The 17,836-nt window shown below is 51.0% G+C and overlaps 1 protein-coding gene across 1 annotated transcript in view; it reads right to left on the bottom strand.

Annotated features, from left to right (window-relative positions):
• Window positions 1–3,088: 3,088 nt before the first annotated feature.
• Window positions 3,089–17,836, bottom strand: part of LOC119963606 (heat shock 70 kDa protein 12B-like) — a 51,241-nt gene continuing 36,493 nt past the window's right edge. The window contains exons 8-11 of the mRNA XM_038792939.1: window positions 13,542–13,628; window positions 11,881–11,985; window positions 6,251–6,509; window positions 3,089–3,215 (exon numbers count right to left, since the gene is read on the bottom strand). Of these exons, the coding sequence (XP_038648867.1) occupies window positions 3,089–3,215; window positions 6,251–6,509; window positions 11,881–11,985; window positions 13,542–13,628 (578 nt within the window). The remainder of the gene's footprint in view (window positions 3,216–6,250; window positions 6,510–11,880; window positions 11,986–13,541; window positions 13,629–17,836) is intronic.

A 17,836-nucleotide genomic window follows, 5' to 3' on the forward strand; every position in this document is an offset into this window, starting at 1 on the left:
AGTAAGAGGGGTTACTCTATATAAACACTGATGTGAGGGAGAGTGAGAGGGGGTTACTCTATATAAACACTGATGTGAGGGAGAGTGAGAGGGGGTTACTCTATATAAACACTGATGTGAGTGACACTGAGAGTGGTTACTCTATATAAACACTGATGTGAGGGAGAGGGGTTGCTCTATATAAACACTGATGTGAGGGAGAGTAAGAGGGGTTACTCTATATAAACACTGATGTGAGGGAGAGTGAGAGGGGGTTACTCTATATAAACACTGATGTGAGGGAGAGTGAGAGGGGGTTACTCTATATAAACACTGATGTGAGGGAGAGTGAGAGGGGTTACTCTATATAAACACTGATGTGAGGGAGAGTGAGGGTTACTCTATATAAACACTGATGTGAGTGAGAGTGAGAGAGGTTACTCTATATAAACACTGATGTGAGGGAGAGTGAGAGGGGGTTACTCTATATAAACACTGATGTGAGGGAGAGTGAGAGGGGTTACTCTATATAAACACTGATGTGAGTGAGAGGGGTTACTCTATATAAACACTGATGTGAGGGAGAGTGAGAGGGGGTTACTCTATATAAACACTGATGTGAGTGTGAGTGAGAGGGGTTACTCTATATAAACACTGATGTGAGGGAGAGTGAGAGGGGTTACTCTATATAAACACTGATGTGAGTGAGAGTGAGAGAGGTTACTCTATATAAACACTGATGTGAGGGAGAGTGAGAGGGGCTACTCTATATAAACACTGATGTGAGTGTGAGTGAGAGGGGTTACTCTATATAAACACTGATGTGAGGGAGAGGGGTTACTCTATATAAACACTGATGTGAGGGAGAGTGAGAGGGGCTACTCTATATAAACACTGATGTGAGGGAGAGTGAGAGGGGTTACTCTATATAAACACTGATGTTAGTGACAGTGAGAGGGGTTACTCTATATAAACATTGATGTGAGGGAGAGTAAGAGGGGTTACTCTATATAAACACTGATGTGAGGGAGAGGGGTTACTCTATATAAACATTGATGTGAGGGAGAATAAGAGGGGTTACTCTATATAAACATTGATGTGAGGGAGAGTGAGAGAGGTTACTCTATATAAACACTGATGTGAGGGAGAGGGGTTACTCTATATAAACATTGATGTGAGGGAGAGTGAGGCGGGTTGCTCTATATAAACTGATGTGAATAGGGAGTGAGAGGCGTTACTCTATATAAACACTGATGTGAGGGAGAATAAGAGGGGTTACTCTATATAAACACTGATGTGAGTGAGAGGGGTTACTCTATATAAACACTGATGTGAGGGAGAGTGAGAGGGGGTTACTCTATATAAACACTGATGTGAGTGTGAGTGAGAGGGGTTACTCTATATAAACACTGATGTGAGTGAGAGGGGTTACTCTATATAAACACTGATGTGAGGGACAGTGAGCGGGGTTGCTCTATATAAACACTGATGTGAGTGACAGTGAGAGGGGTTACTCTATATAAACACTGATGTGAGGGAGAGTGAGGGGGTTACTCTATATAAACACTGATGTGAGGGAGAGTTAGAGAGGTTACTCTATATAAACACTGATGTGAGGGAGAGTGAGAGGGGTTACTCTATATAAACACTGATGTGAGGGAGAGTGAGGGGGGTTACTCTATATAAACACTGATGTGAGGGAGAGGGGTTACTCTATATAAACATTGATGTGAGGGAGAGTGAGAGAGGTTACTCTATATAAACACTGATGTGAGGGAGAGTGAAAGGGGTTACTCTATATAAACACTGATGTGAGGGAGAGGGGTTACTCTATATAAACATTGATGTGAGGGAGAGTAAGAGGGGTTACTCTATATAAACACTGATGTGAGGGAGAGGGGTTGCTCTATATAAACACTGATGTGAGTGACAGTGAGAGGGGTTACTCTATAGAAACACTGATCTGAGTGACAGTGAGAGGGGTTACTCTATATAAACATTGATGTGAGGGAGAGTAAGAGGGGTTACTCTGTATAAACACTGATGTGAGGGAGAGGGGTTACTCTATATAAACACTGATGTGAGGGAGAGTGAGAGGGGTTACTCTATATAAACACTGATGTGAGGGAGAGGGGTTACTCTATATAAACACTGATGTGAGTGAGAGTGAGAGAGGTTACTCTATATAAACACTGATGTGAGGGAGAGGGGTTACTCTATATAAACACTGATGTGAGGGAGAGTGAGAGGGGCTACTCTATATAAACACTGATGTGAGGGAGAGGGGTTACTCTATATAAACACTGATGTGAGGGAGAGGGGTTACTCTATATAAACATTGATGTGAGGGAGAGTGAGAGAGGTTACTCTATATAAACACTGATGTTAGGGAGAGGGGTTACTCTATATAAACACTGATGTGAGGGAGAGTGAGAGAGGTTACTCTATATAAACACTGATGTGAGGGAGAGGGGTTACTCTATATAAACACTGATGTGAGGGAGAGTGAGAGAGGTTACTCTATATAAACACTGATGTGAGGGAGAGGGGTTACTCTATATAAACACTGATGTGAGGGAGAGTGAGAGAGGTTACTCTATATAAACACTGATGTGAGGGAGAGGGGTTACTCTATATAAACACTGATGTGAGGGAGAGTGAGAGAGGTTACTCTATATAAACACTGATGTGAGGGAGAGGGGTTACTCTATATAAACATTGATGTGAGGGAGAGTGAGAGAGGTTACTCTATATAAACACTGATGTGAGGGAGAGTGAGAGGGGTTACTCTATATAAACACTGATGTGAGGGAGAGTTAGAGAGGTGAGGGAGAGGTGTTACTCTCTATATAAACACTGATGTGAGGGAGAGGGGTTACTCTATATAAACATTGACGTGAGGGAGAGTAAGAGGGGTTACTCTATATAAACATTGATGTGAGGGAGAGTGAGGGGGGTTACTCGATATAAGCACTGATGAGAGTGAGAGAGGTTACTCTATATAAACATTGATGTGAGTGAGAGTGAGAGAGTTTACTCTATATAAACACTGATGTGAGGGAGAGTGAGCTATGACTCAGTGTAAACATTGATGTAGAATATGAGGCAGTTACATTGCCTCTCCGTACTCACCGATGTGTAGCACAACCTGTTTGACAGTTGGCTGAAAGAGATCAGTGATGGCGTCCGGAGTCAGTCGCAGCATTCCCTGGGAGGACCACTTCACCAACGTACTGCTGTGGAAATGAAGAGAGACACAGCTTCTCAGATTGGGGATTATGGCATTGGAAATACACATCGGAGTCCAACATGTGGGGGGTCTTGACGTTCCTGAAGAGTGGGTTCCGATCGCTGTGGTCCTGAGGCCAATGTCCTCTCCAGGCTGTGAGCAGGGCCAGGATTCCCCACAGAAAATGCCTGGCTCACAGCTCATTAAAATTGAAACACTCTGCTGAAGAAATGGTTCTTTCCTGCGTTGTCATTGTTCGCCTGAGCAGCCGCACCCTCTGTAAAGAGGCTTCTGACGAAGGGATAGATATAAAAATGGGGAATGGCTGTGACATCTATCTCCTCGTTCTACATTTAGACTGGCATAGGGAATTCCTCCAAGGAATGTACAAAGGGGACAAAATGTCTGCCCTTCCTGAGGAGCTGTCCGGCTGGGAATGGCCAATCGCAGCTCTGAGCAAAGATCGGTTAGGCTAGAATTGATTTCTTTGGAATAGAGGTATGTGGGGCTGCAGGTCGAGTGGCGAGGAGGGACCTATTTCCGTTGGCAAAGGAAATGTATAACCAGGGGGATTGGCAAAAGGGTTAGAGGGGAGTTGGTAACTTGTTTTCACCCTGTTCGGTGATTAAGATCGCACACTCTCGGGGGCAGCACGGTGGCGCAGTGGTTAGCACTGCTGCCTCATGGCACCGAGGTTCCAGATTCGATCTCGGCTCTGGGTCACTGTCCGTGTGGAGTTTGCAAATTCTCGCCGTGTCTGTGTGGGTCTCACCCCCACAACCCAAAGATGTGCAGGGTAGGCGGATTGGCCACGCTAAATTGCCCCTTAATTGGAAAAAAATCAATTGGACACTCTAAATTTATATTTAAAAATGATTGGACACCCTCTGCGGGATTCTCCGATGGCGGAATACTCCGCCTCGCCGGCCGTGGACCCATGCCCCCGGGTTTCCCGACGGCGTGGGGTGGCCACAATGGGAAACCTTATTGGCTGGCTGAGGGAATGGGGAATCCCGCTGCTGGAAGGGACGCCACGCTGGAAAATGGGGCTGCCGGGTCGGAGAATCCTGCTGCCGGTGGGGACACGCACGTTGGAAAATGGGGCTGCCGGGTCGGAGAATCCTGCTGCCGTGGGGGCACGGCACGCTGGAAAATGGGGCTGCCGGGTCGGAGAATCCTGCTGCCGGTGGGGACGCAGCACGCTGGAAAATGGGGCTGCCGGGTCGGAGAATCCCGTTGCCGGTGGGGACACGCACGTTGGAAAATGGGGCTGCCGGGTCGGAGAATCCCGTTGCCGGTGGCCAGGCCTGGCCAATCAGAGCTCATTCATCTGCTGGATGTTTACAGCATGGAAACAGACCCTTCGGCCCAGCTTGTCCATGCCTCCCAGTTTCTATCACTAAGCTAGTCCCACTTGCCTGCATTTGGCCCATATCCCTCTATACCCACCCTGCCCATGTAACTGTCTAGCTGCTTGTAGATGGTGGACAGGCTTTGAGGGGTCAGAAGGTGAGTTACTCGTTGTAGGATTCCTAACCTTTTACCTGTTCTGGTAGCCACAGTATTAATATGGCTAGTCCAGTTCAGTTACTGATCAGTGGCAACCGCCTGGTTGTGATTGTGGGGGATTCAGCGATGGTAATGCCATTGAATGTCAAGGGGGCGATGGTTAGATCCTCTCCTGTAGGAGATGGTTATTGCCTGGCACTTGTGTGGCGTGAATGTAACTTGTCACTTGTCAGCCTGAGCCTGGATATTGTCCAGGTCTTGCTGCATTTGGACATGGACTGCTTCATTATCTGAGGAGTCGTGAATGGTGCTGAACATTGTGCAGTCATCCGCAAACATCCCCTGACCTTACGATGGAAGGGAGGTCATTGATGAAGCAGCTGAAGGTGGCTGGGCCGAGGACACTACCCTGAGGAACTCCTGCAGTGATGTCCTGGAGCTGAGATGATTGACCTCCAACCACCACAACCATCTTCCTTTGTGCCGGGTATGACTCCAACCAGCGGAGAGTTTTCCCCCTGATTCCCATTGACTCCAGTTTAGCTCGGGCTCCTTGATGCCAAATTCGGTCAAATGCTGCCTTGATGTCAAAGGGCAGTCACTCTCACATCACCTCTGGCATTCAGCTCTTTTGTCCATGTTTGAACCAAGGCTGTAATGAGGTCAGGAGCTGAGTGACCCTGGCAGAACCCAAACTGAGTGTCCGTGAGCAGGTTATTGCTGAGTACGTGCCGCTTGACAGCACTGTTGATGACCCCTTCCATCACTTTGCTGATGATGGAGAGATATGGAGATAGGGCGGTAATTGGCTGGGTTGGATTTGTCCTGTTTCTTGTGTACAGGACACACCTGGGCAATTTCCCACATTGCCGGGTAGTGTGTTATGAAGTTTGTTTTTCAAGGAAGAAAAGGGATGTTGTTAATGGGATGTGAATTATGTTGTAAAGGGACACAAATGAAGGGCGTTGTTTAATTAAGAACCTAGAGCATTTATAAATAGAGACTGCACACTGTCTACCAGCATGCTTCAGGCCTTCCATGACTAGTGGGTGCCACAAGGCTTGGGGTGCATCATACTCCCGGTAATGACATTTTGGTTTAACTAGTTCAGTTTCATTGTGACATTTTGTTTTAGTTGCGGTTTCCCACAGGGGCTGGTACAGACAGAGATCAGGAGGAATTTCTTCTCTCAGAGGGGAGTGAATCTGTGGAGTTCTTTACCGCAGAGAGCTGTAGAGGCCGGGTCGTTAAGTATGTTCAAGGCCGAGATTTTTAATCAGTGAGGGAATCGAGGGTTGTGGGGATGAGGCGGGAAAGTGGAGTTGAGGATTATCACATCAAATCGGCCATGATCTCACTGAAAGATGTAGGAGACTCGAAGGGCCGAATGGACGATTTCTGCTCTTACCTCTTATCGTGTTATGGTCTCCCCCTCTCATTTTTGAATAAATCTATTATCAAGTAAAGTATTTGTGTCCAGCGTCACACCTCACCAACAGACTTGGGGATCAGTATAAATGTGATATTTGTTACCTGTTCTTTTTCAGTGCAGTCTCCACACTCTGGCCTTTACACTTCCTGTAGTAGTCGATGAAGGAGAACGGTAAGGAGATATTCAGAGGATTCACTCTCTTGGGGGAAGCAGTCCGTTTTCGTGCCTCAAAAGCTATCATCAGATCCACCCAGGCTGCTGGCCGCTTCACCTTGAAACGCTCAATGTAATCAGTGCCAAAGATCTGGCACAGCATCTTCTCAAAGGCAAGGTCCACTCCAACAGCTCCATATGGTCCTCCTGCAGGAAGGGACATTATAGTTTGAGGAAGTTTCACACCGGGAGGTGAGTAAAGACTATAAGGGCCCGAATCGAACGGAAAGGTTTATTAGTGGCGGGTTCTGCTGGGCGTTTCACCACAGCTCCGTCGTCGAGTCCCCCAGCGCTCTCTAATCACACTCAGAGCGCGGTTTAACTAAATGGGAACTACGTTGTATAGCCAGCGCGTTTAGCCGCGTAGCACCGTGAAACACAACAGCTATCTGACGTGCCTCTGCTCGATACGGGGCCTCAGCAGAGAGCTTCGGCCCATTTTTGCGAGTGGGGCTCCTCAATGCCGGGAGAGATCGGGAAGCCAGGTTTTGACCTCTCAAGCCCCCGACATGACCCCCGAGCCCCAAATCACTGTGAGGGGATCCCCGGACCCACCCCCCCCCCCCTCCCCCCCCCCCCCTCCCCCCCACCCCCAGATACTCGTAGGGCTCCCACTGCCATGCAAACAGCGCCGCTTGGCAGTGCCAGGCTGGCACCAGATGGCATTGCCAGGGTGATATGCGGAAGGTGCCAGCTGTGCCTGGGCACCACCCTGCCTAAGGGGCATGCCCGGGGGGGGGGGGGGGGGGGGCTTCCAGTCCCCTGGGAGACCCCCACCAGTGCTGTCAATCCGATCCCTGTTTGTGGGGACCGATGGTGAACGGAGCTCGCCCGAGGTCTCCGGGGCGAAGGAGATAGATCCCATCGCCTTGGTTACCTCCGGGAACAGCATATTGAAATGAGACAACTGTCTGCCTCTAATATGCTGATTTGCCACAAAGTGATTCTGCTCACAATGGGCGGGATTCACAACGTCTCACAAGGTCACGTTAGATCTGGCGAGGTGTGGTGAGCTGGGTAGATCCCAGGAGTAGGATCTCCCATCATTTACCAGCCACATTGGACCATGCCCGCTGCTCTTTGGGAGGAGAGTGGCCGGTAGATCGTGCCCATTGTCACTTCTTTTGGGCTTTGGAGAGTTTCTCCCTGGTCAAGCCCAGACTTGGAATTATTTTCATCTCTGGGGAGCTGAACCCGCTGGCCATACTGGCTCCTCAGAGATTGGGCCACCATTTCGAAAGGGTGCCCCGATCTCTAAGTGAGCATGCGGGTACCCCACCCATGGGCAATGTCACCCCCTCCCCCCCACCCAAATGGGCATTACCCAACAACCCCCCCAAGTGATGACACCCCACTGTGGATTCGCAGAGGGAACTCCCCTTTACAGGTCTCGGATCACCTACCGCCACCACCAGCCCCACTTGCCAGGACCACCACCCTTCACCTACACCAACCTTCGGAGGCCCCTCTCAGGCCCTGACCCTTGACCGTGCCACCCTGGCAGTGCTCTCGCTGGCTTTGCAGTACCAGCTGAGATTCATGGCAGCGCCTGTCCCTGACCACCCAGGGGTCTCTGATGGCCCAGGAGGGCCCCGGCTGCCGTGGGTGGACCAGTACTGCCCGGCACCCGGCTGTGGACGCCCTGGGGAGGCCGGTAGATGCCGGGATTTTACCAGGTCAGGTCAGCACACCCAAGTGGGTTTTAAACCTACTTAAGCGTGCGAGGGACTGAAGCCTGATCATGACGGCTCGTGAGACCTGGATAGATCTCGTGAGGCGTAAAAGCTGCCGGGAAGCCCGCAGGAGGCCTCTCCCAGTATCCATTGGCCATGTCGCGCTCCCGGTCGGGGCTGGTAGATCGCACCCGAGATGTCAGCTGTGGATCACTTTCTCCCCGTGGAATCAGAATGTCACAAGTTCATAGAATCAGAGAATTTACAGTGCAGAAGGAGGCAATTCGGCCCATCGAGTCTGCACCTGCCCTTGGAAAGAGCACCCTACCTAAGCCCACATCCCCAGTAACTCCACTTAACTTTCCTTGGACACTAAGCGTAATTTATCATGGCCAATTCACCTAATTGGACTGTGGGAGGAAACTGGAGCACCTGGAGGAAACCCACGCAGACACGGGGAGAACGTGCAGACTCCGCACAGACAGTCAACTGTGGCCGGAGTTGAACCCAGGACCCTGGAGCTGTGAAGCAGCAGTGATAACCACTGTGCTACCGTGCTGCCCGGGTTGTAAGTAGAGAATACAGGATGGTTTTCTGCACCATAAGACATAGGAGCAGAATTAGGCCACTCGGCCCATCGAGTCTGCTCCGCCATTCAATCATGGCTGATATTTACTCATCCCCATTCTCCTGCCTTCTCCCCATAACCCCTGATCCCCTTATTAATCAAGAACCTATCTATCTCGGTCTTAAAGACACTCAGTGAATTGGCCTCCACAGCCTTCTGCGGCAAAGAGTTCCACAGATTCACCACCCTCTGGCTGAAGAAATTCCTCCTCATCTCTGTTTTAAAGGATCGTCCCTTTAGTCTGAGATTGTGTCCTCTACTACTAGTTTTTCCTACAAGTGGAAACATCCTCTCCACGTCCACTCTACCCAGGCCTCGCAGTATCCTGTAAGTTTCAATAAGATCCCCCCTCATCCTTCTAAACTCCAACGAGTGCAGACCCAGAGTCCTCAACCATTCCTCATACGCCAAGCTCTTCATTCCAATACATTGAGAAACCAACTGGAGAACACTTCATACTGAACTGGGAACAGTGCAATGAGAAAGGAACAATTGGTAATGTAGTTGTACAAGGCCCTATGCCATTTGCCCCTGATTTCCATGGGCTCCCATCGCCTTTCAACGAGATTCCTGCATGTCTATACGAGGGGAGGCCATGATGCACTATCCATTACGACGAGACGAGAGTAGAGAGTAATCGAGGCTTTATTACGCAGAGATGTGGAGCCTCCCGCAGCTGCTGCTGAAATGGCTGCAGCTCGGAGAGCCCACACATTTATACTCCGCTTACTGGGCGGAGCCAGCAGGCAGGGATCTACCCCCGTACCTGTAGTACAGGGGCCTTACCGTAATACCCTCGTATGCAGTATACAATACAACAGTGATGACTACCGTAGGCCAGTGGGGATCTGACTGATTAAATTGCTCTTGCGAAGAGTTGGTTTGTGATTTCTTCGCTGTGATTCCGAGTTCAGGATTTCAGTGCCTCTGTAGGTTTATCAAACGGCCACCAGATGGTGCCAGAGCTTCCTGCTCCTCCAGCCCGACAGGAAGGAAGGCTCGGCCTTGTTTCCTGTCATTGGGCCTATGCCAGATCCCTGCAGCCTTGCAGCTAGATTAAGACAAAAAGAAAACACACCCGACAAGTATTTTTGTCTGTGTTTTCAAAGACAATTCTCTCTCTGATGCAAATGTCTTTCACATCCTTCCAGGAAGGGGCAGGGCATGTGGTACTGGCTGAGCAATGCAGAGGTCAAGAGTTCAAATCCCACAATGGCAATTCACTGCTTCATCCAGCACAAAAGGAGGCCATTTGGCCCGTTGCACCTCTGCTGACCCAGAGATACCGTGCCTCTGGCTCTCTGGCCAGTCGTGTGCAAATTAAATGAAGTGATTTGAGGACCAGCACCAGAATACATACTTTATTGTCGTGAAAACTCAACTGGTTCACCAATGCCCTTCAGATACATCCCTGCCTGGCCTGGCCGATAGGTGCCTGCAGACACTTTCTGATCTGGCTTAACAAGGCGCAGAGTTGCTGTAATATTTTCACAAGGGCCCAGTACATGCTCTGGGCAAGTAAAAATAGGCAGTGAATCTGCTGTTCATAGAATCCCTACAGTGCAGAAGGAGGTCATTTGGCCCATCGAGTCTGCACCGACCTTCTGAAGGAGCCCTCTACATCCCCGTCCACTCCCGTAACCTAACCTGCACATCCCTGGACACTAAGGGCAATTTAGCACGGCCAATCCACCTAACCTTCACATCCCTGGACTGTGGGAGGAAACCGGAGCGCCCGGAGGAAACCCACGCAGACACGGGGAGAACGTGCAGACTGCGCACAGACAGTGACCCAAGCCGGGAATCGAACCCGGGTGTTGTGAGGCAGCAGTGCAACCCACTGGGCTACCGTGCCGTCCTATGTTGTCCACGTTGTAAAGGAGGAGTTATAGCCCCTTGAGATTTTCCCGTGAGATAGGATGTCGACGAACCTTCAACATCGTGGGCCGGATTCTCCGCAAATGCGGAGAATCGTAAAGGCTGCCGATTCTCCCCCCCGGGCGGGGCTAGGAGCGCGGCCCCGTGCGTCACGGCGGCGCGGCCTTGACGACGGTCGTCAAGGCTGCACGTCAAGCGTCACGCCGGCTGACGCGGCCGATGACGTCGACCGCGCATGCGCAGGTTGGACAACGCCAACCCGCGCATGCGCAGTTGCCGTCTTTTCCCTCAGCTGCCCCGCAACACATAGCGGCTTGATCTTGCGGGGCGGCGGAGGGAAAAGAGTGCGTCCGTTACGGACGCACGGCCTGCGATCGGTGGGCACCGATCGCGGGCCTATGCCCCCCTTGGCACGGCCGTGGTACTGCCATGCCAATCAGGCCCCCAGATGCCCCAAACGGGGATCTGGCACCCGTTTCACGACGGCAGCGAGCAGGTGTGTTTGCTGTCGTGTTGAAAAGAGCATGAAGGCCCGGCCGCTCGGCCCATCGGCCTTGGAGAATCGCCGCTCGCCGGATTCGTGGTGTGGGCCGGGAGTGGGGGGGGGGGGAGAGAATAGCGGGAGGGCGTGTAAAATGTCGGGAGGCCCTCCCGCTATTCTCCCACCCGGCATGGGGGGCGGAGAATCGCGCCCCGTATTTTTGAAGAAGGAGTAGTCCTATAGCCAATAAACAGGTTAAATGCCCGTCCAAGAATCCTCCGAATTGGGCCAGCCTTGTTTGCCCACTGGGTAGGCCTCGCCCCTCGGAGTCACAAAGCCATAACTTTGGAGTTCCACTCCGGAGCCTTGAGTCTATAATCCAGGCTGATGCTTGCAGTGTCGTACTGAGGGAGCACTGCGCTCAGAGAGCTGCCCTGCCTCCCCAGTCACAGGGATGTGCAAGATCCCATTGGAACAGCTGAGGAATTGTCCCAAGCCAGAAATCGCTGAAACAGGTGATCTGCTTCTGACTGTGTTGCTGTTTGTGGGATCTTGCTGTGTGGAATTTTCCTACCATGTTATCCAGCCTCTCTCTCTCTGTAGCCCGCTTCCCCTCCTCTAACATATTACTGCAGTGACGACACCAAGTACTTCACTGACTGTGAGCAGGGCATCCTGAGGCTGTGAAAGGCGCTACAGAAATGCAACTACTTTCCCCCCCAGCCATTAATTCAGCATCAAAATCATTTCGAACTAAAAAGGTGAATACTCCAGGCAGTATGGAGCTGGCCCATTAGCTGCTGTCAGGGTCTCTCGGTTCACACGGCCTAGTCACCAGCCTGGTTTCAGAGCCTTCACCTGATGCTTTGTAGAGTTCCTTCAGGGTCCCCTGAGGCTGCTCGATCTGATGAACCGTGAGATCCACCGTGCCCCCTCCACAGTCAGCCACAACGTAACGGTCGCCTGGAAAAAGAGGCAGAGAGTCAGGGCAAAGGTCATGTGCATCAGTTAATGATCAAACAGGGAGGTGCTAGGGAGAGACAGAAAGAGAACGAGGCACAGAAAGAGATAGAAAGAGGGAGAACAGGTTACAGGATGAGAGAGAGATGGAGAGAAAGAGAGGGAACGGGGATAGGATGTCGCCCCCTCAGCTTATGAATCGTTACTCCTCCATGTTGAACACCACTTGGAGGAAGCACTCAGGGTGGGGAACTTCAATGTCCATCACCAAGAGTGGCTGGGTAGTACCACCACAGACCGGGCTGGCCGGGTCCTCAAGGATATAGCTGTTAGACTGGGACTGCAGCAGGTGGTGAGGGAACCAACAAGAGGGAAAAACATGCTTGACCTCACCCTCACCAACCTGCCGGCTGCAGATACATCTGTCCATGACAGTATTTTGACCCAGCGACAGTGAAGGAACGGCGATATATTTTCAAGTCAGGGTGGTGAGTGACTTGGAGGGGAACCTCCAGGTGGTGGGGTTCCCAGGTACCTGCTGCCCTTGTCCTTCTAGATGGTAGTGGTCGTGGGTTTAATACTGTGGCTACCAGAGCAAGTCAGAGGCGAGGAAATGTACAGCGAATAACTCATCTCCTGACCCCCCAAAGCCTGTCCACCATCTCCAAGACACACGTCATGTGTGTAATGGAATACTCTCCACTTGCCTGGGTGAGGGAAGCTCCAACAACACTCAAGGTGTTCGACACCATCCAGGACAAAGCAGTCCATTCATTGCTCCCCAATCCACAAACATTCAAACCCTTCACCACCAGCGAACAGTGGCAGCCGTGTGGACCATCTACAAGATGCATTGCAGTAACTCACCAAGGTTCCTTCGGCAGCACCTTCCAAACCCACGGCCACGACCATCTAGAAGGACAAGAGCAGCAGATACCTGGGAACCCCACCACCTGGAGGTTCCCCTCCAAGTCACTCACCACCCTGACTGGGAAATATATCGCTGTTCCTTCACTGTCACTAGGGCAACATCCTGGAACTCCCTCCCTAACAGCATAGTGGGTGTACCTACACCACATGGACTGTAGTGGTTTAAGAAGGCAGCTCACCACCACCTTCTGAAGGGCAACTAGGGATGGGCAATAAATGCATAAATGCTGGTATAGCCAGCGAGGCCCACACCACATAATTGAATTAAAAAAAGAGCGAATGGGATACAAGACTAGAGAGAGAGAGAGAATGGGTTACAGAATGAGAGAGAGAGGGGAGGGGGGAGGAAAATAGAGATGAAACAGCTCATTAACCTGTTACCCCTCCAGCGGGTATCAGCCTAGCATTGAGTGTCTCATTACCAGCCCCACAGCCCCCCTCTCTCACTCTGTGTGGGGCAAAGGGCCCCTCATTCTGGAGGCAGCATGACTCCAACACTGGCTTAGCCAATCAGCAAACCCTATTGGTGAGGACCCTGCAGTGATTCTCAGAGGGAGTGTCAGGGAGAGGGGTCAGTCGCAGGGTTCATCCTGGAGGACCGGAGAAAAGCGAGGGTCGTTGGTCAGTACCTGTCTTCATCTCGGCCCACAGATCACCAACTCCACTCTCCATCAGGAACGTTCGACTCACTCTCGATCGTCGGAGCTGCTCCCGAGCTGCAAAAGCCAGAGAAGCAGTCAAAACATTCCCAGAGACTGAAATACCGGGAATCGGGAGAGGCAGCATCTCAGAAACAGTACGGTAAATACCTCCCTCAACACTGTCCCTATCAAACACTCCCAGGACAGGTACAACACAGGGTTAGATACAGAGTACAGCTCCCTCAACACTGTCCCCATCAAACACTCCCAGGACAGGTACAGCACGGGGTTAGACACAGAGTAAAGCTCCCTCTACACTGTCCCCATCAAACACTCCCAGGGCAGGTACAGCACAGAGTTAGATACAGAGTAAAGCTCCCTCTACACTGTCCCCATCAAACACTCCCAGGACAGGTACAGCACGGGGTTAGATACAGAGTAAAGCTCCCTCTACACTGTCCCCATCAAACACTCCCAGGACAGGTACAGCACGGGGTTAGATACAGAGTAAAGCTCCCTCAACACTGTCCCTATCAAACACTCCCAGGACAGGTACAGCACGGGTTAGATACAGAGTAAAGCTCCCTCTACACTGTCCCCATCAAACACTCCCAGGACAGGTACAGCACAGGGTTAGATACAGAGTAAAGCTCCCTCTGCACTGTCCCTATCAAACACTCCCAGGACAGGTACAGCACGGGTTAGATACAGAGTAAAGCTCCCTCTACACTGTCCCCATCAAACACTCCCAGGACAGGTACAGCACGGGGTTAGATACAGAGTAAAGCTCCCTCTACACTGTCCCCATCAAACACTCCCAGGACAGGTACAGCACGGGGTTAGATACAGAGTAAAGCTCCCTCTACACTGTCCCCATCAAACACTCCCAGGACAGGTACAGCACGGGGTTAGATACAGAGTAAATCTCCCTCTCCACTGTCCCCATCAAACACTCCCAGGGCAGGTACAGCACGGGGTTAGATACAGAGTAAAGCTCCCTCTACACTGTCCCTATCAAACACTCCCAGGACAGGTACAGCACGGGGTTAGATACAGAGTAAAGCTCCCTCGACACCGTCCCCATCAAACATTCCCAGGACAGGTACAACACGGGGTTAGATACAGAGTAAAGCTCCCTCAACACTGTCCCTATCAAACACTCCCAGGACAGATACAACACGGGGTTAGATACAGAGTAAATCTCCCTCTACACTGTCCCCATCAAACACTCCCAGGGCAGGGACAGCATGGGGTTAGATACAGAGTAAAGCTCCCTCTACACTGTCCCCATCAAACACTCCCAGGACAGGTACAGCACGGGGTTAGATACAGAGTAAAGCTCCCTCTACACTGTCCCCAGGGGCAGCAGGGTAGCATGGTGGTTAGCATAAATGCTTCACAGCTCCAGGGTCCCAGGTTCGATTCCCGGCTGGGTCACTGTCTGTGTGGAGTCTGCACGTCCTCCCCCTGTGTGCGTGGGTTTCCTCCGGGTGCTCCGGTTTCCTCCCACAGTCCAAAGATGTGCGGGTTAGGTGGATTGGCCATGCTAAATTGCCCGTAGTGTCCTATAAAAGTAAGGTTGGGGGGGGGGGGGGTTGTTGGGTTACGGGTATAGTGTGGATACGTGGGTTTGAGTAGGGTGATCATGGCTCGGCACAACATTGAGGGCCGAAGGGCCTGTTCTGTGCTGTACTGTTCTATGTTCTATGTTCTATGTACTCTGTCCCCATCAAACACTCCCAGGGCAGGTACAGCACGGGGTTAGATACAGAGTAAAGCTCCCTCTATATTGTCCTCATCAAACACTCCCAGGACAGGTACAGCACGGGGTTAGATACAGAGTAAAGCCCCCTCTACACTGTATCCATCAAACACTCCCAGGACAGGTACAGCATGGGGTTAGGTACAGAGTAAAGCTCCCTCTATACTGTCCCCATCAAACACTCCCAGGACAGGTACAGCATGGGGTTAGGTACAGAGTAAAGCTCCCTCTACACTGTCCCCACCAAACACTCCCAGGACAGGTACAGCACGGGGTTAGGTACAGAGTAAAGCTCCCTCTATACTGTCCCCATCAAACACTCCCAAGACAGGTACAGCATGGGGTTAGATACAGAGTAAAGCTCCCTCTACCCTGTCCCATCAAACACTCCCGGGACAGGTACAGCACGGGGTTAGATACAGAGTAAAGCTCCCTCTACACTGTCCCCATCAAACACTCCCAGGACAGGTACAGCATGGGGTTAGATACAGAGTAAAGCTCCCTCTACACTGACCCCATCAAACACTCCCAGGGCAGGTACAGCACGGGGTGAGATACAGAGTAAAGCTCCCTCTACATTGTCCCCATCAAACACTCCCAGGGCAGGTACAGCACGTGTTAGATACAGAGTAAAGCTCCCTCTGCACTGTCCCCATCAAACACTCCCAGGACAGGTACAGCACGGGGTTAGATACAGAGTAAAGCTACCTCTACACTGTCCCCATCAAACACTCCCAGGACAGGTACAGCACGGGGTTAGGTACAGAGTAAAGCTCCCTCTATACTGTCCCCATCAAACACTCCCAGGACAGGTACAGCATGGGGTTAGGTACAGAGTAAAGCTCCCTCTATACTGTCCCCATCAAACACTCCCAGGGCAGGTACAGCACAGGGTGAGATACAGAGTAAAGCTCCCTCTACACTGTCCCCATCAAACACTCCCAGGGCAGGTACAGCATGGGGTGAGATACCTACACAGTCCCAGTTGAGGTGATGGCGAGAATGAGTGTTGGTCAGGAATGGAAACTGTCTGCAGGTGGTGGAGTTGGGAGACATTTAGGGATATGGGTCGATGAATTTATGACCTATTGTGTGGGCAGTTGCTCAATGAGTGTACAGTGAGGGTGAAGAGTAGGTTGTCTTTATGGAAGAGTGTGAGGTATTTATTCCAGAGGAAATAGTGTGGCGTCTTCTCCAGTTCTGTGATGAATGCGGGTTGTTTTGGGCGGTGATGTGTGTTGACGTGATGTGCCGGGGGAACAGGCTGCGTGGGAGAAAAATTTCATCAGCCCACCTCCTCGAATCAGGAAGTCCGTTATTTTAGTTTTCCTGACAACATATCCTGAGGGAAATAGCCAATCAGTTGACACTTCTAATTTTGGTCCACGTCTCTCAGGGCCACCCGTTAACCTCTGCCTGACTCTCACTGGCCCCAAACTGAATTTTTGTTCAATTCATTTTTAAGCAGATGGTGGATTTTGCAGGATAACCAGCTGTTATTGCTCCAGCCCCTGATTGCCCTTATCTTATTGACAGTTGGTGAAAATTGTCCCAAACAGGCAGAACCTTAATTGGTGGGGTCAATGAAACACCGGATTCCAGGGAACAACACAAAATAAAGGTGTGCTGAGATAGCTCTGTAGTCCTGAGGGAGTGCTGCACTGTCAGAGGGTCAGTACTGAGGGAGTGCTGCACTGTCAGAGGGTCAGTACTGAGGGAGTGCTGCACTGTCAGAGGGTCGGTACTGAGGGAGTGCTGCACTGTCAGAGGGTCAGTACTGAGGGAGTGCTGCACTGTCAGAGGGTCAGTACTGAGGGAGTGCTGCACTGTCAGAGGGACAGTACTGAGGGAGTGCTGCACTGTCAGAGCGTCAGTACTGAGGGAATGCTGCACTGTCAGAGGGTCAGTACTGAGGGAGTGCCGCACTGTCATAGCGTCAGTACTGAGGGAGCTCTGCATTGTTTGATCTGCCTTAACTTTCGATTATTTTCTTGAATCCATAATTTAGATCCTTCACTTAAAGATGGCTTTGATTCTCTTGCTCTTTGACTGTAAAATACAGAACAAAGACAGTTGTGTTCTGTAGGTCAATCATGATGTAATTGAGCACCCTGATGCTGTCCTGGGTGGTGTGGAGCTTCCTGAGTGTTGTTGGAGCTGCACTCACCCAGGCAAGTGGAGAATATTCCATTACACACCTGGCTTGTGCCTTGTAGATGGTGGACAGGCTTTGGGAGGTCAGGAGGTGCGTTACTCGCCGTAGGATTCCTAGTCTTTGACCTGCCCTGGTAGCCACAGTATTAATATGGCGAGCCCAGTTCAGTTTCTGATCAATGGTAACCCCCAGGATGTTAATAGTGGGTGATTCAGTGATGGTAATGCCATTGAATGTCAAGGGGCGATGGTTAGATCCTCTCTTGTAGGAGATGGCCATTGCCTGGCACTTGTGTGGTGTGAATGTAACTTGCCACTCGTCAGCCCCAAGCCTGGATATTGTCCAGGCCTTGCTGCATTTGGACAT

Source organism: Scyliorhinus canicula, chromosome 3, assembly GCF_902713615.1.
Source record: "Scyliorhinus canicula chromosome 3, sScyCan1.1, whole genome shotgun sequence".
Lineage (NCBI taxonomy): Eukaryota > Metazoa > Chordata > Chondrichthyes > Carcharhiniformes > Scyliorhinidae > Scyliorhinus > Scyliorhinus canicula.